Source organism: Chanodichthys erythropterus, chromosome 7, assembly GCF_024489055.1.
Source record: "Chanodichthys erythropterus isolate Z2021 chromosome 7, ASM2448905v1, whole genome shotgun sequence".
Classification (NCBI taxonomy): domain Eukaryota; kingdom Metazoa; phylum Chordata; class Actinopteri; order Cypriniformes; family Xenocyprididae; genus Chanodichthys; species Chanodichthys erythropterus.
In genome coordinates, this window is record NC_090227.1 from 39305516 (window position 1) to 39331165 (window position 25650).

Sequence of the window (25650 nt, forward strand, 5' to 3'; positions counted from 1 at the left end):
GTTCCCATCAGTAATCCAGCACAGAGTCCTTGTTATGTAACCCCTTTTGTATGCAGCTGAATGTGGGTAGAATCCTAATCTTACTTTCAGCTATCTCTCAGGTAATTGGACAGTTCACCCTGTTGACCCAACGACTCCATCTGTCATAGCTGTCATGTGACCAGGGTGATGGTTTTCATGACTGGTAAATCTATCAGCACCTGTAGGAGTATCAGTACAGTAGTAGGCACACCTACACCTGACTTTCACATTTCTGGACTTTGGGTTTTTTCCTTTACGTCCAAAATCAGTATTACACTGAGTGACCAAGGAGTACTTCAGTTTGAAGGTCATTTGTTCTATCACTTTTGTTAGTTGATCAGTTGATTAGTTGATATTGTATCTACTACAATATTGGCCAGCTCTTAAGTTAGCATGTACAACTAGTTGCTTGCTCAGAAATTTTGGTAAATGCTTTTCTTGACTGTATATTTAAAAAATACAAAGTGATATTTGTGGCTTTAATACAAAATATCTGCCTGGAAGAGGAATCGAGATTAGCCTCAAAAGAGTATGAGAAATCCACATCTGAAATCCGCTCACCTCACTTCCCCTCTCTCATACCAACCTATTTCTCTTCTTGTCTCTTTTTCATCCTACTCCCTTTTTCTTATTTTAGTTTCAGTCAGCTTTTCTCTGCATATTTCTCTCAAACCTGCTATCCCCTTGAGCAAAATAACTTCGCAATATTAGGAAAAATGTTTGGGACAAGAAGGGGCTCCAAAGTGCTTAGAGTAAGTGGTATGTAAGGAAAGAGAAAAAGATCCCAAACCCAAAAATCACAATTGAATGTTTTCATTTGTTGTACATAAGTATCCAGATGATATGAATCATACTAATTTCTCTTTGTTTCTTGCCTTTTTGCAGGTCTGTGATTTGAGTGGTCTTTAAGCTTCACGGTTGGTTCAGAAGGATTAGGGAAGGTGAGTCCTTTCCAAAGAAATGAGTGTGGGAAGAGGAAGCAAATGCAGTCTGGAGCTTGTCCATCTGTTCTCCCTCTAACTGAACACCAGCAGTCTCCACTCAGGATGCTCTCTTTCATACAACCGCTGCCCTCATCTTTGGCCCTGAGACTACAGTGGGCTCCATGAACATGTACAGAGAAACAGGGGTGTGTGCCACCCCTCTCTCTCAACCTCTTCCTCCAACCCATCTCCGTCTACCCCTCCATAATGGCCACTCTTCCATGGGCGATCCAGCCCCATCCCGTGTCTCCGTGCCCAAAATGGGGGTTCGAGCTCGGATTGCTGAGTGGCCTCCTCGCAGGGCACTGTCACGAGAATCGCTGCTTGAGAATGGCCAGGGCAGTCATCCGGATGACCTCAACAGTGAGGATGGGATTACACATGGAAGTGTGACCAGGTTTCCACAGCAAATTACCAGAGATGCTGACTTCCTTGAAACAGGTCTGAGGCCTCCAGGCACACCACCAAGGTTTCGGACTTCTGGATTTGCTCCCCTCCGACAGCGCTCCAACAGCGAGATTACATTGAGTGAGCAAGATGAAACTGAGGTGGAAGGTCGTTTGTTCCGCGAATATGGCAGTACCTCTTCCATCAACGTACAGGCAGTGTCTGAACAAAGCTTTTTTGACATGCTCAGCCAGTTTCAACAGGAGCGACCAGACCAGCGTAGCACAGCCCCTGCCAAGCTTGGAGAGCTGATTGGTGCTTCTTTAGAGGGACCCGCTTCGCATGCCTTCTTGTCGACACCCCAGCCCGATGACCGCCCGGAGAATCGTGTACGCAAAAAGAGTGGGGGCACGGAGTCATCCCTTGGCACCTCTTCCTTATTCCGCAAACTCCGTAGCTCCAGTCGGGGTGAAACAGAGACTCCACGTGGTGACGTGGATGACACACGGCCCCCCGAGACATTGTCTTCCAAGCCCTGGCTATGTGTGCGGAGCTTTGCCCACTATGACTCTCAGAGCGTTCTGTTTGACTTGCACGAGGCAGCAGCTCGCCGTAGCTATGCCGCCCAGCGGCGAAACACAGCCACCGGAGCCTCGGCTGCTTCTTCAGCTGCCGTTTCTTTGGCAGTTTCCAGAGCTATTGCTCTGGGGGGAGTGGAGCCCAACTTTTCTAGCACTGATGACCTCAGTGTCAGAGACCTATCAGAAGGATCAACCCCAGGACTGGAACATTTGGAGCAGGGTGGTCCAGCTAGTGTTAACCCCAACTCTCAGCACCAGTTGTTGCTGAGCTGCCCGCACTTTCTCAACGAGACCGGAAGCTATGGGGAACGTAACGTCAGCTTCTTGAGCTCGTGGGCGGAGAGAGGAGAGGCTGGTGTGGTGGAGGCTCGGCTTCATCTTCGCTGCAGTAATGCCAGTGTGTCCATACTGGAGGCACTGCCAGAAGTTCGGGCCACCAGGTTAGAGAGACTGCAGCAGCACTGCATCGAGCATGTTGACCTGGGTGCCAAATACTACCATGAGCACTTTTATGGGAAAGGTAGGACATTTATGGTTTCTATCTACATAAAGGGAACTGCTATATCAGGAGACTGTCCCATTTGTCCATAATTGATTTTAGGTGGGGTCACTTCCAACTACATTATGATACATTTATCAGAATATATGATGTATCCAAATATCATAATTGGATTGCATTTGAAACCCAATGTGTTTGCATGATGAGCTTCAATCTCTCTTTTATGGTTTACATAATTTAGGTTCAATATAGCTCCTCATAGAGGTGGTTTTATCTCCAAATGTATCTGTACAGCCCTATCCTTAATTATACCCCTACATTTAATGATTTCCCTTCATTTAGTCTCATTACTGGACTTTGTCTTTGGGATTCACACATTTTTAACTTATTTAATCCTGCAAACCCAAGTTCCACCTACAGTTCTTCCTTTGGAAGAGATTATCAAAGCATGCCACAATTATCAATGCTTCTCACTATTGGCCAATAGAAGCACAAACTAGAGCTGAAGCTACACTCCTGCCACACATCTGCCTCCCAAATGTTAATCTCCCTAAAGGTCTTGCTTTCTAAAATGCCAGTGTTGTAAAAACAACCCACAATGTCTAAAAATAGCATGCTTATCACCTCGTAGCCACATTAGATAAATCCTTGCAGATTCAAGTTATCTGAATTCTCTAATTAGTTGTCTGTTTTTATGAAGAGTAGAGTTGGTGAGATAAAGGTTACCGTTTCAGAAGCAATCTCTGTCATCCAGGTTTTTGGAGGTTTGTTTTCAATGACCATGCCAGAAAGGGCATTCATACTGGTTTTATATTTTCAAGTTAAGCAGTACAAAATGCAACTGTCTTATCATGGGTTTATGGATACAATGACAAATGTCCTGTAAAAGATATTTGAAGGTGAAGTGTGTAATTTCTGTGCCGCTAGTGCTAAACTAATTTTCATACATTTTCGGAACATTTTCTGCTATCTGAAATTGGATGGATGAAAAGATAATCCAGCTCCAAATAATGCTATTTGTTGAGCTTACGTTGCTCTGTCGGGCTGGTTGCTCAGATGTTAATTGTGATGTTTTAATAGCTCCATGGGCTTTGTATCTTTCGGGAGAATCAGCCTATGACTGGCTTACGTATAGTTGTCTCTGCATTGTAAACTGGGAAAGAGAAAGTATTTTAACTTCAAATTCAAGCTTTTCACCTTTAAGCCGTACTTTTCATTGTGTGCTCTGTTTTTTTTCATTTAAGTGTTAAATGTTGATGAGTAAGGATACCAAGCTGCAAAGGTATTTTACCTTGTGGTGCCAATTACTTTTCATTACCTGTTTACTTATTTTCCAGTGCAGAAACAATTTGTTTGAGATACTTCTGCTTTGTCAGTGAGTCAATAAAGTAGTTCATGTGGGTTTGTGTTGGAGTGCCAGCTATATAGCAGTACTGACTTGGCATTCCTCAGTCAGGAAGGACAACATTTTGTGTAGTATCAAAATCTTTGCTGCGTTATTAAAAAGCTCATATCTGCATGCTCCTGAGACTTATAATTCTCTCAACTCAAGTTTCCTGAGCTTTCAGTACCCTCAACAAAACAACTAAACTCATATCCTGTGATGAGAAATACCGGACGACAGATTAAGGAAACATTAGTCCAATTGCCAACTAGAAATTAAGACTGGAAAATTTAAGGAAATCACATTCACACACATTCTATGTAGTATTTTTGAACCCTGGATGTAGTAATTCATGGAGTTTAGCAGTTTTTGATGCACAATGGCATTTTTCATGCTTTTTTCATGCAAAAACAAACATACCTGTACCGTGGAACATGCAGTCCATTTCATGAACAAATCACATGATTGGCATGGTCCTTTTTGAACCAGTAGTTGGACCAGACCGAAAGTTTGTTGTATTCTGTCTGTCTTCGTACAAAGCATTTTACTACAGGTCGTACTGTGTGTGATTGTGTATGTGACCAATTGAACTTGAACTTGAAATGACCACAGTAGTCATCCATCTGAATCATGGATTTGAATCACTTCCTCTCTGAATCACAGAATACTCTTTCACAGACAAACCACATTGCATCTTGAAACCAAGAATTGCTACTTTGTTGTTTATCTTTTGAATACAATGATAAAAATCCAAACCAAAACACTATAGAACTTAAATAAAAGAAGTAAAATGTTTCATTGCCATTAAAAAAATAGTGTTGTTATTGTTTAGCATGTTAGGTCCGATTGCAGATTTTTGAGGTCTCTATCCTCCTCCACAAAAAGCTGTAGGAAACACAGAAGAATTATGACTTCCTTCATTCTCAAAAGCATGTTTAGTATTGTATTAGTGGCTTTGTCCATGTTTTTTTATTAGAGTTGAATGCTCACAGTACCTACAGGAAGTTCTATAGCCACCATGACCTAGATTTGTAGGTTTTCCTTATAAATCCCTTCTTTGTCCCCTGTGTCCTTCCTTCCATCTCTCATCCTTCATATCAACTTCCACTTTTCTCTTCTCCATTGTCTTCACCTCATTAATTATTTTCTACTTTTCTGTATTCTCGTTTTCTGTATTAATGGTATTAATCTGTCTTTATGGCCCCTATTTTCTTTCATGTCTCTCTCTCTCTCTCTCTGTCCACAGAGCACTGGAACTACTTTGGTACTGATGAGAAGCTGGGGCCCGTGGCTCTGAGTATCCGGCGAGAGAAACTGGATGATACCAAAGATTTAAAGGACCAGTACCAGTATCGCATCATCTTTCGCACTAGTGAGGTGTGTATAACATAAAAATATGTGCAAATTAATTTAATTAAACCTGGAGCGTGCTCAAATCAGGACCATGACAGGATGATTCATTCTCCTACAAACACCCACAGACTCCAAGGGCTTCTCCGGCCACTTTCATTCACTTCTTTGAGCCTGAAACTGAAGCTTATTGTTTTCTTTTCTAACTACGATCTGATTAAATCTGCTAAAACTGCTTGACAATGAGACTTGTGAGGTTTGGGCCATTTGATGGAACCCTTGACCTTTTGGGCCAATGCTGCATTTATAGGCACAGCAGGGAACAATGTAGGAATCCTGAGACTATTTTTAACCATAAGGGGCTTTCGCACCAGGTAGTTTCAGTAACTTGGTCCTAGGAACTAGCCACCAGGGTGGTTCTTCGAGAACTAATAGTTCCCCTAGGGCTGTTTTCCTGGTTGCATTCGTACTGCCAGTAGGAACTGAAGTGACGTTAAGCTGCGAACACCAGAGAACGCCAGAGCATAGGTACACAGCGCTCATATTCTCCGTCTTCATTAATAGCCTGTCTAATATGTTATTATATAGAACTGTTATACAAAGAAAGAAGACAGTATATGAAAAAGTATTAGCGCTTGCCATATAATTTATCTCCACTTTCACTAGCTGAGCATAAATATATAAATGCACATTTCGCTTGGTCCCTTCAAAGTTGCATTGGATTTTCTTCTTAACTCAAGAGGTCCATCTATCATTGTTTTCCATATTTGTAAAGTTAATTTGTGGAGTAAATATATAGGCTATAAACTGTGCGTGTACATGGCTTTTTTAAAAATGGTGCCGGTGCCGGTGTTTTGCATGCGTTCGGCCAATTGATGCACACTTACATCACTGGTAGTTCCTATAGTGGTGGTTTAGACCCTACACTGATTTAGTTCCCCCAAAAGAAGTTCCTGGAAAAAAATAGTTCCTGTGGTGCTAACATGGCAAAATCCGGGTACTTCTGCCAATAGTTCTAGGAACTATGAAAAGATTCCTCCAGTGTGAAAGCCCCAATAAAGGAGCATGACACTGGTTCATGTCCCATGTTTATAAATATGTCCATCATGTGTCCTGTATGAAGTTACATTAAGTAAAAAATAAATCCTGAGAGTATTTGATGCCTTGCGTGTTTGCGATAAAGGCCATGAGGTTCTTTTTGCTTAATAATGGCGTGTTTGAAAAGTGCTGAGCTGTACTGGTATGACTGCTGCTCTGCTGGGTTTAGTCAGATTACATGGCTGCCTGGACACATCAAACTCACCCACTCTGAACAATGCAGCGTCTTCGGGTCATTCACACTCACGCAATCATTATTCCCATTAAAGATGTACTCAACTCATTTCAAAATGGCCTTTAACATGCACACTATTTCAAAAGTGATATTTTAGTCAGAGATTCGAGATGAATGATTGATCAGGTGGCTGTCCATATGACCCAGTCATATGACGTCTTCACATGTGTGACTAATGCCACAAGAAACCAAAAACACTAGCCTGAAAACAAACTATTATAAGTATTCCAGTGTTTCCACCTGTTTGTACTAATTTTACAGTAGCTAAAGGCTTTAGCATCAGCATTTGTGAGGTTAACAGAGATGCTGCAAGCATTGATTCAAGGAGAAGTGGGGAAAGGATGCCACACAGTGGGCACTTCTGTACACCATTTTTCAGCCATTCATAATCATTCTCATGCTCGGTCACATGCTCTCGGAGGATATTTGGTCAGTCATATGATGGTATTTGATGATGTGCTTCTCCCAAATTGGTTTCCTGTGTCTGCTGCAGCTGGTCACATTGCGAGGAGCGATCCTGGAGGACGCGGTTCTATCCACAGCAAAGCACGGAACGGTTCGTGGTCTGCCTCTAAAAGAAGTTCTGGAGTATGTGCTGCCAGAGCTCAGCGTATCCTGTCTGCGATTGGCTCTCAGCACGCCAAAGGTCACGGAGCAGCTTCTTAAACTGGACGAGCAGGGGGTGAGTACAGGATGACCAGTTGGACACTACTTCCTGATTAAAGAAAGTCAAATGTCAAAAGTCCTTAAAATGAATAGTTCCCAAAAAAATATAAAAGGTCGTGTTCCACGTATTTGTGAGTATGACACTGGCTCCGCGAATGTGTGTTCTCTACAGCTCAGTCAGAAACACAAAGTGGGCATCCTGCTGTGTCGAGGGGGGCAGAGCACGGAGGAGGAGATGTACAATAATGAAGAGGCTACGCCAGCCTTCAACGCCTTCCTCGAGCTTCTGGGAGAAACTGTGTGTCTGAGGGGTTTCAACAAATATGCTGCCCAGCTAGACACCAAAAGTGAGCATGGCTTTCTGTCTATTCACATACTAGTATTGTCACGAGACTTTGATACAATACCTTGAAAAGTATCGGTATTCAATACTACAGGGAAAAAATTCTGCATATACTGTCATATAGAAATTTTTAATATTATTTCTTTTTTGTCCATCTATAGAAAGTAGTGTTGTCAAAAGAACCGGTACTTCGGTACCGAGTTGGTACTGAAATTTTGAAAATGTGACAATACCAGCATTTCTGTAGTACCGCAGAACCGAGAATCCGGGTATGTTCTGTACCCGCTGATAGGGCTGTGCCAGTATTTACGTGAATAAGACACGAGTGAAGCACAAAGCTGTGTTTACAAAATAAATAATCAGTCCCTGCAGAGAAATGCGATTATGCGATCGCCTGATTTAAAGGTGCCCTAGATTGTTTTTTTACAAGATGTAATATAAGTCTAAGGTGTCCCCTGAATGTGTCTGTGAAGTTTCAGCTCAAAATATCCCATAGATTTTTTTTAATTAATTTTTTTAGCTGCCTATTTTGGGGCATCATTAACTATGCACTGATTTTTTTCAGCACGGCCCCTTTAAGAGATGCGTTCCCTCTGCCCCACGAGCTCTCGACTATATATACATCACATAAACAAAGTTTACACAGCTAATATAACCCTCAAATGGATCTTTACAAGATGTTCGTCATGCATGCTGTATGCGTGCTTCGAATTATATGAGTAAAGTATTTATTTAGATGGTTACGTTTGATTTTGTGTGAGTTTGAGGCTATGCTCTGTGGCTAAAGCTAACATTACACACTGTTGGAGAGATTTATAAAGAATGAAGTTGTGTTTATGAATTACACAGACTGCGCGTGTTTAAAAATAGCAACGACTCTCGTCTCCGTGAATACAGTAAGAAACGATGGTAACTTTAACCACATTTAACAGTATATTAGCAACATGCTAATGAAACATTTAGAAACAAAATTTACAAATATCACTAAAAATATCATGTTATCATGGATCATGTCAGTTATTATTGCTCCATCTGCCATTTTTCGCTATTATCCTTGCTTGCTTACCTAGTCTGATGATTCAGCTGTGCACAGATCCAGACGTTAATACTGCCTTTCCTTGTCTAATGCGTCGAATGGGCTGGCATTATGCAAATATTGGGGTCATACATATTAATGATCCCGACTGTTACGTAACAGTCGGTGTTATGTTGAGATCCGAGTGTTTTCCGGAAGTCTTTTAAACAACTGAGATTTATATAAGAAGGACGAAACAATGGGGTTTGAAACTCAATGTATGTCTTTCCCATGTACTGAACTCTTGTTATTCAACTATTCCGAGGTAAATTCAAATTCTGATTCTAGGGCACCTTTAATGCACAATCAGCCATAGTCCGCATATTTATGCAGGGGTCGCATTTTTTCAAATACTCCATATATCTTAGAAGAAAGTTTAAAAATGTTGCACTTCACACAAGTAAAGCGCCATTATTTCCCCCCTATTGCCATGGGAACCTTATGAAGTGACGTAATTACGCGACGTGAACATCATCTGCAAACCCTGTGGTGAAACCATGATGAAGCACGCAAATCATTCTCATTTGCCAACAAAAATAAATGCAAAAGACCGCGCGAAGCAGTTTCCCAGTGTGTTACAGAACAGTACCAAAACCTTACAGTTGGAAGTATATTAGTAGTATGTAAAATAATTTACGTTGCAGTAAGAGATTGCACTTTGTGCATTGTAAGCACTTAATTGAACAGAAGATGTCTGTTTTGTATAGCTACCTCTGTAAAACAGGAAGCACATATTTTTTTTATTTTTTTTATTTATTCATTTTTACAGAAGTTGTTGAATATTCCTTTTGTAAAGCTACAGAACTTGTTTGACTCAATGTTTTGTAAGTTTGAGCCATGTGTTAATTAAGGTCTGAAATAAAACAGAATGAGAACTTAAATATTCTGTGATTTAGTATGCTTGCTTATCATAGGAAGTAATAAGAAATGACTCTTTACATTAAGGTAGTAGCCTAGTGAAAACAGGGTGTTGGGGGAATCACCTTTTTTTCCTCTTTTTCATCAAACCGCAGTTTTTGCAAGTTCCTGCAATTTCATCGCATAAACATTGCATTTTTTTTAGAAAACGTGCCGCAAAATCAAGGATTTTTGCCCGCAACAATCACAAAAAAAATCTGCGTTTTTCTGGAGGGACTGAATAATAGGTTAGCAATTTGTAGCCATGAAAACATTTTGGTTCATGCAGAATGACAGAGGTACATGAGTCCATAAATTTTAGCTTAGTATTCTGTTTTGTGAACCGGGTGACCAGATCGCGATTATCAGAGAATTTAACAATATTCCATTAGTTATTCAGTGTAGTGCTGCGTTACAACATATAGAGCGGCATATTTATTAGGCTGCTGTACCTTTTAAGAACTGACGGCACACGCGGATCCAAAATATTGTTACTGTTACACATTCTTCCTGAACTGTGTACGACTGTTTACACTTTAATACTTATCAAAATGGGCATTGTGACTTTATTTTTGAGGGTATTTGACCGTTAATAAGCTGTGAAAAATTGTATGTCAGAGGCGGCTTTATTATGTGTGTGCACATCAGGTGTGAGCGTGAAATCTATGGGAATGAGTAGAATTATGCGCAATCCTAAATATCGATATTTTTGAAAATACTACTTGGGATCGAATAAATATTGTAATTCCATTTGGTGACACAGAAATTACACACTGCACTGTATAAGTTACATCTTTGTAAACATTTTATATCACATACATGTTTGGTTTTTGTGTTTTATGAGGAATCTTTATAGACATAATGATTTTTACATAAAATTTTACATTCTGTCCCCTAAACCGAACCCTTACAGAAAAAATTGTTTTCACATTTTTCATGCACTTTTTTTACACCTTTTTTTTTTGTCAGATTTAGCTTAACTTAATTTGTGCCCAAAATATGGTTATGTACACACACATTCCTCTGAATGATTGTGACAGGTTACTGAATAAATGACTGCAGACATTTATCTCTGAGAGTGTAATTGAAACCGGAATAGATAACAGCCCTGCTAATGTTTACACGCACTGTATATCCAAAATCATGTACAAACATCTTGATAGACACTATATATTAGAGCTTTTATTCTATATTCTCAATGTGGTCTCAGCGTTTTGGACTTCACTTTACATTGTCTTCATAATTATTAATATGCATGTGTTTGTTTAACAGCGGACTCAACTGGAACACACTCCCTGTATACAACCTATCAGGACTACGAGATCATGTTTCACGTGTCCACCATGCTTCCATACATGCCCAATAATCCTCAACAGGTAAGAAAAGCACACATGCTCACCAATACATCTAAGAGCCTGTATAGCACAGACATGACCCAACTTATCCTGAACCCCCCCCACTCTCTCCCACCTGGACCGACTCCCAGATTGCCTTGCACATTGTTCAAATGCAGTTCATTTTCTTTGCTTTTATTCGCCAGTGTGTTTGTGGTGGGTGCTGCATATGGTAGACCCAGTTTGCAAAGAAACATCTGGAATGGTAGTAAAGTTTATGGAGTGGCAGCAGTAAATCCAGTGGATGTTCCACAGCTCTTTTTTCATTCAAAAGGAGTGGCCACAACTTCTGGACGTCCACTCTATGAGTCTATATTTTTTGTTACATGTGGTTATGAAGAAATAGTTCTCGCTCTTTCTCTTTTGGTTCATTATTGTCAAGTTCTCCCGCTGTTTTTGCACTGGCGTATGAATCAGAGCAGGGTGTGGTTGTCTAGTGATTTCCATGCTGTCGATTAAAATCAAGTAATGTGGCATCTTTTGCCCTCAGGAAGTTTCATGTGCATGCATATGAGTCAGCAGCTTTGCCCTAAAAACATTAATTGACAACATGATGGTATTTGCATATTTAACTTGCATAGTGTGATGTGTTTTTGTGGCGAAATAGACTACTAAATGTAGGATATTTAAAAAAAATATTTTGTAACATTGGTTGTGCATATTTGCTTGTGCAGAACTTTAAGTAAATTCATGTGAACTGCAGAGGGCAGTGTTTATCTTTCAGATAATTCTTTTTTTAAAGTACCCACAAACAGCCACTCACATGGGAGTGTGTTGTAGTGATTTAAGGAGAGGTAGAATGGGATGTCAGGCTGTAGAATAATCTCAGGGTACAGGAGTGTCCCCCCTCTGGACTCTTTATTGGGGATGGGACGTCTATGTCAGCGTTCACGAAAGAGCAGTGTTTCCATGGTTTTTCCTTTGTGTGTGTTTGAAATGTAAGATAGATTATATAATCGATGCCCTCACACTATTGTGAACGGGTGGGCAGCCTCTATTGCTCTGACTCAGATTGGTGGCCAGTCTCTTTAACACATAGTGATGCTCTTAATTTCATGGTCTATTTATAAATGTCGATTAACTGCAGTTCTAAACATCGGTTCTCAGAATCTCTGCTGTCAGCTCTCCTAGTACTTTAGAACGAGTCCATGTAACTCACAGAACACACAGCCCTGATCACAGCTTAGAATAGACAAATCAATTCCATATATAACAGCAGGCACTCCTGGCTGTTTTCAGATGGCTTTTTGCATTGCTCGCTCGCCAGGCAGCACTGTAATGACATTCCTCAAACATTCTGTTTAGGGTTCGTACTAAACTGCTATTCTTAAACTTCTGCAGTTAATTCATCCTGACTTTTATATTTTATATAACTGATATAATATTTGGAATATAATATCAAACAGACCTCAAACTTTTTAACGGTAGTGCAAAGTTGGTTTGAAAGAATGCTCACCATGGTTTATTTGATCAAAAATACAGTAAAAACAGCAATATTGTGAAATATTATTACAATCTAGTTAAATATATTTTAAAATGTAATTCATTCCTGTGGTTACAAAGCTGAATTTTCAATATCATTACTCCAGACTTCACTGTCACATGATCCTTCAGAAATTATTCTAATATGCTGATGTGGTGCTCCAAAAAAAAAAAAAATAAAATAAAATAAAATCTATTATCAATGCTGAAAACAGTTGTGTTGCTTACATTTTTTTTACTGTATGATGCATTTAGTAGGGATGCACCGATACCATTTTTTCAATTTCTATGCCTGTTTGTTGAACTGATAATCACTATTTTATGTGTTAAACACAATCTACTAAATACTAAATACTTACTAAAGTAATACAAAACTACTTTATAAAGAAAAACAACAAATCAAAAAATATATAATCATAATCTATGACAAAAAATATTATTATAAACTAGGTTAGTGGATAATTAAGCAGCAAAAGTGACTATAAAAATCATGCACAATAATTATATAAAATCTAAACATTTAGTGAAATGATGATGAAATACGAATAAAAGTGAATAAAGTGTAGCACTAAATTTAGTAAAATGTTACACATTGCTCTTTGTATTGTTGTAAAATACATTAATGAAAAACAATTAAATATATTTATGTATAAATATACACTATAAAATTAAAAGGCATTTCTTTAAAGTATAGCATATCTTTTTAATGAGGCAGCAACATATTGTAGATAGGACAGAACAAGAAAGGCTATTAATAATCTTTCATTGCGCAAAAATATTATAATATGAAAGGCTCCAATACAAAGCGCTTATGTGCATCCTGTGTGCAGAATGATGTGCTTGAAGCAATTTTCACACATTGAAAAGTTCAAAGCACAAAGGAAAGCGACATTGATGCGTTGTGTATTATATCTATGCTATAGTTTATTTAGCCTTTTCTTTCACACAGAATAGTATATGCACAATATTGGATTTGCAAAAATGGATTGGCAGTATCGGAGCCAATACCGATACTGATATCGGATCGGTGCATCCCTAATCAATAGGAAGTTCAAAAGAACAGCATTTATTTGAAATAATTTTGTGTGAGATTCTAAATGTCAACTGTCACTTTTGATCAATTTAATGCATCCAAGCTGAATAAAATATAAAATACTCTTACTGAATATCATACTGACCCCAAACATTTGAGCTGTAGTTTATGAACCCTCACATGAAAGACTCAACTCACTCAGCTGTTTCCAAAAGAGGTCTAAAAGAGTCATCTTGGATTTATGTTTTCACTGAGCTTGTTGCAATGCATTCTGGAATTGCTTTCCCCATCAAGGATACATATAATGCTATCATGAATTTGGCCAAAATTAGTTATCTTAGCAGCATGCAGAATAAATAGTCATTTGTGTCAGAAGCGATGCCTTACAATTCTGTACTTAGCAAATATGTTGAGTCTGAGTGTTGTGACAATGGCAAAGAGGCTCAGATATCATCATATCATTTACCAATAACCAAAGCCCAAACAACTATGCCTTTGCTGTCTTGCACACACACCGATATTTCCTTCAGGAAATGTAATACTAGTTCAACTTGATCTTTTTACAACATAAGTATATTTTATTGCTTGTGTTTTAGTGGCTGTCTCACAGATTTGTGCTGCAGTGCTGTTAACAGGCTTTTTCACACCTCTGTGTCTCTCACCAGAGGAATCATTGCGCATCTATGAAGATATTTCTGCCAGTTCCCACTTCTTTTTTCTGTGTCCTTCAACAGAACACTCCATCCTTTCTCTCTCTCCTGCTCTTTCACTCTTTCAGTCTCTCTTTCATATCTGTTTTTTACAGGTACATTATGTGCATTAAACTATAAAATAAGTCTTGTGTTGAAGGACAGACCCGAGCCATATCTACCCACACGTAAAACCATCATGGTAACAAATAATCAATAAATTTTAATGTAGCAACACAAGATGTATAACTCATAAGTGACGTAAATAACTGATAACAAAAAATTAAGATGACAAAAAAAAAAATCTGGGATTGTCAATTTACATTTTTTTCACTGTAATCTATAAGATTACTTGTTTTTTATGTAAAAAACTGTTGTCAACAGTTGGACTGATTAAAAAACACTGTGTGTCCTCGCTCCCAGCATAAAGTCAGCCAATCAGAGAAAAGCTTGCCAGTGTTGTGTGCAATATGCATCAGACGGTCAGTGAATATGGCTGGTCTGAGGAAAGAAACTACCTTGCAACCGCATAGCAACACCCTGGAAAACATCTACACCACCCCTAGCAACTGTGGCAGCATTTTCTTAGCAAAAACCTAGTTGAGTTTGTATTGCATTGAATTTCTCCCTTTCATTTCTTTCACAGCTCCTGAGGAAGAGGCACATAGGAAATGATATAGTCACGATTATATTCCAGGAGCCGGGAGCACTTCCGTTCACTCCTCAGAATATTCGCTCTCACTTCCAGCACGTGTTCGTCATTGTCCGTGTGCACAGCCCTTGCTCTGACAACACCTGCTACAGGTTGGCCTTGTTTCCATAGCAACCCCTTGCCTAAGCACAGTATTGCATGTTTTGCCTGTAGCTGATTACTGAGATGCGTCATGGAAAATATAGTTCAGTGAGTGTAAGCTCTGTTGGGATTGGTTGAAATAAGCCATTTGCTGTTTATTTTTTTTATAGTGTGGCAGTGACCCGCATGAAGGACGTCCCTCCGTTTGGACCGCCGATACCTTCGAATGGCATGACGTTCCGTGACCCTGCTGCCTTCCGCGCTTTTCTGCTGGCCAAGATCATTAACGCAGAGAATGCTGCGCACAAATCGGAGAAGTTTCATGCCATGGCAACCCGTACGCGCCAAGGATACCTGCGGGACTTGGCGGAGAACTGCGTTTCCACTACACCGCTCGACACTGCTGGCAAGCTAAACAATCTCATCTCTCTGGCCTCCAAACGCAAAGAACGCGTCCGGGCTCGTGAAGCAGCGGAAATGGGTGCCGCAGGAGCGCTTGTTTGGCGCGTGCTTGCGCAGGACTACAGTGGCGGAGGCGCCGAGCTTCCTTGTGCTCTTGCCATCTCCAATGAGTATGTAGTGCTGGCGGACTGCTCCACCAAAGAGGTGGTTTTTAACTGTTTTTGTGCTGATGTGATCGGATGGACAGCAGAAAGACTTGCGCTGAAGATTTTTTATGGCAGAGGAGACCACGTGGCTATACGGGTACCCGAGGGCTGTGCACAAGATATCAGAGAGGTGGTGCAGAGACTTAAGGTATTGATACAACAACCCTCCACAAACATGTTAAAAATAGCATGGTATAGCACTTGATAAATGAGTGCCGAAATATAACGCATTTAACATACTTGCTCTCACTTGTATCCATGATGGTAACTCTCAAAAAATCGCACATTAACAGAAACTCTTCTAAATTAGCATAACAAAACATTATTCACTACTAAATTTCCCACTTAACCTTAATCTTATACAAAAAAAACATCATATAACACTTATTTTTAGCATTTACTCTCCCTTTCGAGTGTAATCGGCAAAGCATGCTGGGAAATAGAGATCCAAGCCCAGTTTCAGTTTAACTTAAATTCGTCTAAATTAAAATAAATGAGTTCATAAAACTCAAAACAATGAAACAGTTCAGTTTACTTAAAATATATCAGTTCTGTGAACTTGAAAGAAAAGAAGTGCTTAATACTAGAGTTAATTTTACTGAACTCATTTAATTTAAGTTTGTCCTACTCAAACCAATTAATTATTGTGAGCATTAAGGTTTACAGTGACATGTAAACGATATTCTTTGTTGTATTTTCAAGCTCACTGTCAAGCTCATTTTGAATTATTCAGCTTTTAAGAGCAAGCTGAAGAGATACTGGTTTCTCCAGTAGTGGGCGGAGCTAATGCGCAAACTGCAGTTTCATTGGCTCATCTATTACCGTCCCTGTTTTACTTTCAGCAAATCAGTTCAAGCGAACACTGACAACATCATTAATATTCATGAACCCAGCAGCTCATCAATTCTTAGTGCATTGTACATTATTAGTAGTAGAATTAATAGTAGTATTATTATCTTTTAATAATAATTACTATTATCTATAACTATTATCTATTTTTTTTTTAAAGAAACACTTAATGACCAACAATATCTTAAGCATCACCACCAGTCCTAAGTTCAGTTAAAATGACAAATATGCATTCATACATGGTTACCAAGTTTTAGTTCTAATTACTAAAGTTCTATTATTAAATACTGCTTGATTATCATAATATCATAATATAAAGCTTGATTGACTGATGTTAAGAGTGTACGTTCAGATATGTACGTGCATATATTATATTATATTATATTATATTATATTATATTATAATAGTAGTCTGCAAAAAAATTAACTAGCCAATGGTGATTCTATTGCCAAGGTGTGCTTAGAGGGTTGACAGCATACGTGGATGGCTAAATAATTGGCTTGCATTATGGGATGTGCCTTTCATAGTCTCTGAGCTCCTGTCTGTCTTTTTTTCCCCCTTGCAGGCATTGACTGTAGGTTGCGAGACAGTTGATATGACATTGCGACGTAATGGTTTAGGCCAGCTTGGTTTCCATGTGCGTTTGGACGGAACGGTGTCAGAAGTGGAGGAATACGGTTTCGCTTGGCAGGCTGGACTCCGGCAGGGCAGCCGATTGGTAGAAATCTGCAAGGTTGCAGCAGTGACACTCTCCCACGAGCAGATGATCGACTTACTGCGGACGTCGGTCACTGTAAAAGTGGTCATTATTCCACCTTATGAAGAGGGTGGGGCCCGCAGGTGAGCCTTTGGGAATTTGCTCTTATTTTGCACTTACTTTGAGTTTGAAAGTGTAGATGGCTGCTGTTTGAGAAATCTGTTGGGTGTCAGTCAACTACCTCACAACACAGTAAAACATTAGATATGCGTTAGGATTTACTAGGTCACACCTGAAGCGGCATGTATGATATATACACACTTTTTGATGAATGACAGTTGCAGTGAACAATACATTACACATTCACAGTGTTGGTTCTTCTCCAATGTTTTTCTGGTATACATATACAGTGTATATCACAAGGTTCCTCGGGTTCACTCTGTACAATTTTAGCCACAATTTGGCCATCTGAGACAAATTTTGTGAATCCTAAAAGATTCCTCGGATCCTAGGCCAAAATCTAAAGTCTTTGATTATTAGTTTGACATGTTCTTAGACAGCCGATTAATGAACATTGTGATCAAATTTGACCTTCGATGACATTCTGGCAGTGTCGGAAGATTTAATGCACTGGAATTCTGGTGTCGCATTTTCACATTTTAAAGATTTTAAAAATGGCATGTTTAAAGCTGAATTAAGCTATCTTAATTCAGCAATTATTATTTATATTTCTATTCATTTCTTTTCATATCATATTCATATTCATTTCATATATCTTTTTTGTACCCTGTTTCCGTACATACCCTAACAAACTATTTTAATTGGTGCATTTTCAGATGAGCAAGCCATTATACCATATAATTGCTCTTCCATTAATTTGGGTTATTTCATTTCATACTACAAATTCACTCCTGAATCCGTTTAAACTATGATTTTTTTTTTTTTTGGGCCATTTGCTGGGAAGAAAATGTAAAAGTTGGACCTCTTGGAACTTTAATTGAATATCTCTGCAATGGATGGAAAAGAGCCATTAGCCCAACATTTTCATCAGAATGTTAGATAGCTCTTGTAACTCCATTAAATTCATTCTGCTTTGATAAATCATTAACGGAGAACACCATAAAAGACTGTCGGACTCCAGCCTGTCTCATAGTCTAGAGACTAGAGCGTCGGCTGCTTCCTTCATTCAGTGGACTGTTGCCTGTGATGTTCCAGAGATCTAGAGAGAGCATCAAATCCCTTCATTACGTCTGTTTGTGTGGATGTTTTAAAGAATGCCGGATATACAATTACAGTGCAGCACAGCTGAAATCTAGGGATGCACCAATATGAAAATTTTGGCCGATACCAATAACCAATAAAGCCGATAACCGATATTTTGGCCGATAAATCTAAATCCAAATTTTTATAGAATTTTTGAGAGCCTGATTACAAAATTCTCATAATTAAAATCCATGACCCGAGCACACAATTATAATGTTCTCATAATTTTATGTAGCCTATATAACATATGCGCTGCACATGTTTCACTTAAATGTGATTTCAATCATATTTCAAGCAATTCAAAACCATCATGGCAAACAGTGCAAATCTGAAGTGTCTCAGCTGAAAGAAATAATCCACTATTTATCAGCTTTAATATATAGGGCAAATTATCAGCCAAAAAAATACATACAGTACACAAAATAATAAGACCGTCGTTATACAAATAACTTTAATAAATTGCATCTAACATATAAGTTTGTTTACAAAATATGTGTGTAAATATATTATTATGTGTATACACACAGTCATATATAATATATATACAGTCAAACCAAAATGTATTCAGACACCTTGAACATTTAATTCATTATTACAGTTTATTCACTATAGTTTAAAAAAAATGGTTATAAAATATGACAAGATCTCAGAGTTAAACTGTGTCAGAAAAAATGAATCTTAATTATGTCAGATAAAACTTAAGTAAAACATGGTCAGGTCAAACTGTCTGAATAATTTTTGGTTACAAATTTTTTATCCGTTTTACTAGTAGTCCACTGTATGAATAATTTTTTGGTATAATATGTCACAGTTTATTTTATTTTGCTATCCTCACTTACATGAATGAACTATAGTGTCCTGCACCCACTAGTAAAAATATATATATATATATATATATATATATATATATATATATGTATATATACTATAATATTTTTATTTACATCCCTGAATCCTGGAATCCTTTTCTTTGAATAACACAATCATAAAATATAAATGCAGTCAGTTCTCATTTCTGACAGATGAAGACAGGAACCTCAATTCAGCAAGAGTCATTCTGTACTGAAAACAGCAACTTTAAGCTTAAAATCTAGGAAGCAGCACATTTCAGATCTGACAGGGCTGCTGTTATTGTTTTTTTGCACTTTGCACCCCTCTGGAGACACATTCTCGTTTTGGAAAGATTAATGATGAGCCTCGTGGCAGAATTAATGCTGCTTGTTGCGGATGCCCGCCGGCTGGAACCCCTCTGACATAATTCAAAGATTCAGTTTCGCTGCTTTTATAGGTGGTACAAAAAACAACAACAACCTTACATGCGTCTTCAAACGAGAGGGAAAAAGCTTTTGTTTCTCTCGCTCGTACCTCCTCTTTGTCTGGTGCACAAACACGCGCGCGCACAAATATACACACAGGCACTCACCAGATTTTGAGAACGTTGGCAGACGCCTCAGTTCTCAGGGGAACAGTGAGTGGGAGTGTTAGAGAGGGAGAGAGGGACAGAGAGAAAGAGAGTGTTAGAAGAGGAGAGGAGCGAGGGATGGAACAGTTTACAAATGAAAACAGTGATTATGTGAACCCTCAGTTTTGCTGCGTCAAAAAGGTGCGTATGCAGACTCAAAAACTCTAAAGTAAAATGTTTTGCATTTTTGTAATCCACATTGTGTTTCATATTGCATAGTTTAGCGTCACATGTCTCTGAACTTTGTGCTGAGTGGCTGCTGTTAGGGACTAATTACTCAGCAGCGTGTTTGATTGCATGCTAGAGTGACATGTGTTCGTGGTTGTGGTTAATTACACAAGTAAACTCTATTTGAAATGTTCTTTCTCGCACACACATGCATCCCAACACCCCCACCCACACCGTGCAGTGGAACGAAAGAGCGTGTTAATTGCATGCTTCAACATGCTTGTCTTCTTGTCATTCTATCTCTTTCGTTTCCCTCCTCTGTTTGTGTCTTTTTCCCTGTCAGTGGTCCAGTCTCTGTTTGTCAAGGAGTGCCAGAGGGAGCAGATTGCATGAGACTAAAGCCTGGAATCTGTGAAAAAGGGGCTAGAAATGAAATAAATAAAAGGGTTTTAATTAAGAAATGCGTCCGGCGTGAGACTGAGAGGGAATGGAGCGCATGTTTTGCATGCAGGGAAAGGATATAAAGACTGTAGATGCTGAGGCATGTCTGAGCGCCTCCTCGCTGGGAAACAAAGTGGGAGGGTGTTACATACAGAGGAAAGAAACACCCCTCCTCCTCTTTCTCCCTCCATTTCTCTCTCCCTCTCTCTCTTTCCTCTTGTTATCATAGTGAAAGAGAGGATTGGAAGGGTGGGGAGAGCAGAAGTCTGTGTGTGTGTGTATGTGTGTGTGTGTCCGGTTGTCAGGGCTCGTTTGTACTTCAGCTGTCAGTCAGAGCCTCATGGCGCTGCCGCGGACATCCGATACAGCAATCTGGTCTACACACAGAGGTTAGTGATGGGCTTGGTGACAAAGAGAGGATGGAGGTGAAATGCTGGATCTGCTGTTATATTACAGCAATGAATGACAAAGGGATGAAAATACTTGGAGGGGTAGATGGATGGGTGGCAGTAAAAGAGGAGTGTTGGAGCTGACAGCACTCTTTCACTGATGAAGAGGAAGATCTCCAGTGTAGCAACACGAGGCTCTGCTTATGTATTTCATGCTCAGGGTTTTTCTAGTCTTTGTCCACCCGTGGCTTCAGTCTCTTTGATTAGGATGCATTAATGTGTGCTGAGGAATTATTGTCTAATTATGTGTCTTTAACAAGAAACTGCGTGTGCTGATAATTGTCTGAGAATGTGTAATTTTCTCTAAGTTAAGGGTCCAAAAGTCTGAGACCACATTGAAAATGCTTCTTTTTTTTTTTTTTTTTTTTTTTTTAAAGATGGCAGTCTAAATTTTGAACAAAGAAACGTTATGATGTACAATAAGAAATATTGGTGACACTTTACAATATTTTCCTATTAGTTAATGTAAGTAAATGCATTAATTAATATTAATGAATTCTATTTGTTACAGTATTCATTTTTGTTAATGTTAGTTAATAAAAACATGTTCATTGTTAGTTCATGTTAGCTTAAATAATATTAACAGATACAACTTTTGATTTTAATAATGTATTAGTAAATGCTGAAATTAACATTAACTAAGATTTATAACTGCTTTTAGAAGTATTTTTCATCATTAGTTCATGTTAACTACTGCAATGTAAAATTATAAAGTGTAACGCAAATCTTAAATATTTCAGCAACACTTTAGTTAAATGTTAAAAATGAAACCTTATTGTAAAGTGTTACCATAAAGTAACACTTTACACTTTATGTGGTAACACTTTATTTTACAGTGTCATTGTTACGTATGTTACATGTAGTTACTATATTAGTAACTATAAATTATGCATAATAACATGAAACTAACCCTAAACTAAACCAAACCCTATAGTAAGTACATGTAGTTAATCAATATTACTCAGTACTTAAATGTGTAATTACAGTGTAACAAAGACACCTTAAATAATGTAACCCTTTATTTTTTCAGTGACCTTGTTACAGTGTAATTAATACAATAATAAGTAATATGTAATATTAATTAACTAAGTACTTACTATAGGTTTTGGATTAGGATTTAGTTAAGGGTTAGTATGCATAATTTCTTTTACTACTATACTAAGTAACATGTAACAAGGACACTGTAAATTAAAGTGTTACCTATATTTGCTTTAATATATGTACTATTTTAAGATGTGCACAATTTTTAGGTTATGCAGCCCCAAACATGACATGCGGCATGAAAAAAAAAATAGATATAAGTGGCCACGTTTTATTAGTTTGTAGCCTTGTTTTAGTTAAATAATGGACTTTTAAGCCAATTGTCCACCATTGGGCCAAACCGTTCTCATTGCTTAACTGTTCCATTCCTCTTGATCCGGCACAGCCAGTACAGATATGGTTTCATTTTCCACTGTGGTGCTGATAATGGAGCTCTTTGAATGTAGTACAAATGAGTCAGTCGTTGCCTTAATAACACAGGAGTTTACAAGACGGTATGAGGGTGATTAGATATTTCTTTTAATTTTATTATTAACTTGTTTACTTTGCTGAAATAGCACACTTGGCCATCTACAGGCAACAGACAAGTGACCAATCTTGAGTGGCGACATCACTACTCGCATTATACCAGCATGGTTATATGGTTAGACAATCGTGCTGAGATTTCCAGAACGAGAACGGTTTGCAGTCATCCTGTGCCGAACCAAGCTCAAGTGGAAATGTAACTGGAACCTTTCCTTACCATTCTTAAAACCTAAAACCTTAAAACCATTCTTAAAGCCCAACGGTGGAAACGGTCTCTAATCAATTTACTCCACTTAAACCCCTGCCTCTTTCTTACAATTGACCGCAAGCTCACATTCAGATCTGCCTCCATCCATTCAGCAACCGATGGATAGATCCAATTGCTACCACCATTACAAAGAGGAAGTGTATTAAGTCATGGGAATTCATTTTTAAGTTGTGACCACAATATCTTGTTTTTTTCCCATGCATGTCATATGTGGGGCTCCATACTAGGCCACTGATCAAACAAGTAAATTTGCGACATTGATCATATGACTCTTTATACAGAAAGTCAGATGCTGTTCTTTGGATCATTTGGATCATCTCAAATCATGCAGAACATCATCATCAGCTTAAAACAGCTGCTGTCATTAAAGCAAAAGGTGGCAAAGGAAATACTAAGAAATTCTTAAATTCATATTCAGTTTAATGTAAATTTTCATTCATTTCACAATATTCATAATATACAGTCAAATCAAAGATTATTCAGACATTTTTGATATTTTTACTAGTGGGTGCAGGACTCTATAGTTCATTTATGTAAGTGAGGATAGCAAAATAAAGTAAACTGTGACATTATACCCAAAACTTCTTCATGCAGTGGACTACCAGTAAAACTGATAAAAATTTGGGACCAAAAATTTGACCTGACCATGTTTTGCTTAAGTGTTATCTGACATAATTAAGATCTTGTCATATTTTATTACCATTTTTTTAAACTATAGTGAATAAACTGTATTAATGAATGAAATGTTCAAGGTGTCTGAATAATTTTAGTTTGTATATATTTTAATGACAAATGTATTAAATTATAACACAAAAGAAATGTTAAACGGAAGTATTTTCATTAGCTCTCAGACTTTTGGACCTCTGTGTAGGTGGCAGCCAGGTTTATATAAACATGAGTTTTTCCAGTACAGTTAGTATTCAGCTTACATCCTCCATCCGCTCTCTATACGTGTCTGTAGTCGGTCAGGGCTAGTTTATATGCCCTTGTGGTCTTCAGAACAGAGTTTTTTGGCGTATTAGACAGAAGCGCTGTGGTGCTTTCCACTCTCCCCCTCCTTCTCCCGCTCTCCTCGCTTTCTTTTGTCTCATTTTGGCGCTCTTACTCCTGGTTTGTCTGTCTATTTCTCTCTCCCTTTGGACGGAGGATAATAATAGGTAGCAGCAAACAAAAAAAGATGAAAAATGAAATATAGATGTCAGGGAGCAGAAGGTGCTACTAGTCTAAGGGCTGGAATATCAGGTGAATTGTGGGGCTTTGATAATGTTTTGCTAGAGGCTGGACAGGTAGGATTTTCAGGATAGCAGTGCGTTACTAGACTTCCCAGGCTTGTAACCATACACTAAAAGGGTCAGTAAGATTTTTTTTTTTTTGTCTTTATAAAGGAGTCTCTTAGGTGTATCAAGGCTGATCAAAAATACTTTAAAAGCAATAATATTGTGAAATATTATTACAATTTAAAAATACCTTTTTTATATATATTTAAAATATGTGATGGCAAAGCTGAATTTTCAGTATCATTACTTCAGTCTTCAGTGTCACATGATCCTTAAAGAGTTAGTTCAGCCAAAAATAAAATTTCTGTCATTAATTACTCACCTTCATTGTCGTTCCACACCTGTAAGACCTTCGTTCACCTTCGAAGCACAAATTAAGATATTTTTGATAGAGGTTTTTTTTCTCCCCCATAGAAAGAAATGTAATTATCACATTCAAGGTCAGAGAAGTACTAAAGACATTGTTAAAATAGTCCACGTGACTACAGTGTACAACCTTAATGTGATGAAGCGACGAGAATACTTTTTGTGCACAAAAACAAAACAAAAATACCAACTTTATTCAACAATTTCTTCTCTCCCGTCATTCTCCTACACTGTTTACATTCAGCGCTTCCTAGTTCTACATCATTTTTAATATCTTTGTCACCTTTTCATCAATTTAATGCATCCTTGATGAATAAGAGTATTCATTTCTTTAAAAAAAAAATCTTACTGACCCCAAACATTTGAAATGGTAGTGTAAGTTTTTAATGATTGTGACAATTTAAATGAGGGTAGATGAGAGTGATAAAGCTCAAAGGACAGTTACCTTGACTTGAGTCCTTGTGTGAAAGTGCTGACAGTGTGAGGGGTTCAGAGTGGGTTTCAGTTTCTCATCATCATCAGAAAGCAGAGAGACCCAGAGGGATTCTGGCGCTGATGAGAGCGTTTCATCCTCATGCTGTTTGGCATTCAGTAGGGGTTAGTGTACTGGTCAACAGGGATTTGGGACTAATCTGCCAGTGAACCAGACCCGCACACACTCAAATTACTACAGAGCCATTTGCTCAAACCATCCCTTAAAATCTGTAATCTTTAACACAGGATGAAGAGTTTACATCTGGCACGAGGTCATGATCACCCTAGTCTCGGGTAGCCAGACTCTTGACTTGAAACAAGACGTCTGATCCTCAGTGTGGCTTATTCTGACCAAGAACCACTCATTTAGACGTGAAAAGACTGACATGCTATAAGTCCAACTGCAGTTTTTGTATTGCTTAAGGGTTATATTAATATATAAATGACAGTTTTGGAATACTGAAGGTATTTACATATTTAAATTTGAATGACTTATGTAATGTTTGTGTATTTGTAGGGGCTGTACGGAGGAGTACGAGATGAAGATGATGGAGCAGAAGGGAGAAGCGGAGCCAGTGGCTGCAGGGTATCGTGGGGGGCAGCGAACCCCAGTATGGCGCTGGGACAGCCCCCCTGGTACACACAGCTCTGCCCAGCGCTGGACCCCCAGCGGACCCCCACCAGTCCCCAGCCGTACACACAAAGCTCTGGTCCCCGTTCCATTCAGAGAGCCCCAACACATCTCTGCTAAAAGGTGAGGCATTTCAGCATATGGTTAAAATCTCAGGAAAACCAACTATTGTGCACATATTTTGGCTTTGTTTTTCTTCTCACTAGCTATTTCCGTCTCC

General features: G+C 38.5%; 1 protein-coding gene across 3 annotated transcripts in view; it reads left to right on the plus strand.

Moving 5' to 3' along the window:
• sipa1l3 (signal-induced proliferation-associated 1 like 3) overlaps nucleotides 1-25650 on the plus strand; it is a 107306-nt gene that overhangs the window by 63398 nt on the left and 18258 nt on the right. For all 3 annotated transcript variants that reach the window (XM_067390526.1, XM_067390528.1, XM_067390527.1), the window contains 9 exons: nucleotides 907-2492; nucleotides 5102-5232; nucleotides 7032-7220; nucleotides 7377-7551; nucleotides 10792-10895; nucleotides 14764-14921; nucleotides 15081-15666; nucleotides 16934-17208; nucleotides 25317-25553. In XM_067390526.1, the coding sequence (XP_067246627.1) occupies nucleotides 1127-2492; nucleotides 5102-5232; nucleotides 7032-7220; nucleotides 7377-7551; nucleotides 10792-10895; nucleotides 14764-14921; nucleotides 15081-15666; nucleotides 16934-17208; nucleotides 25317-25553 (3221 nt within the window). In that variant the 5' untranslated portion in view covers nucleotides 907-1126. The remainder of the gene's footprint in view (nucleotides 1-906; nucleotides 2493-5101; nucleotides 5233-7031; nucleotides 7221-7376; nucleotides 7552-10791; nucleotides 10896-14763; nucleotides 14922-15080; nucleotides 15667-16933; nucleotides 17209-25316; nucleotides 25554-25650) is intronic.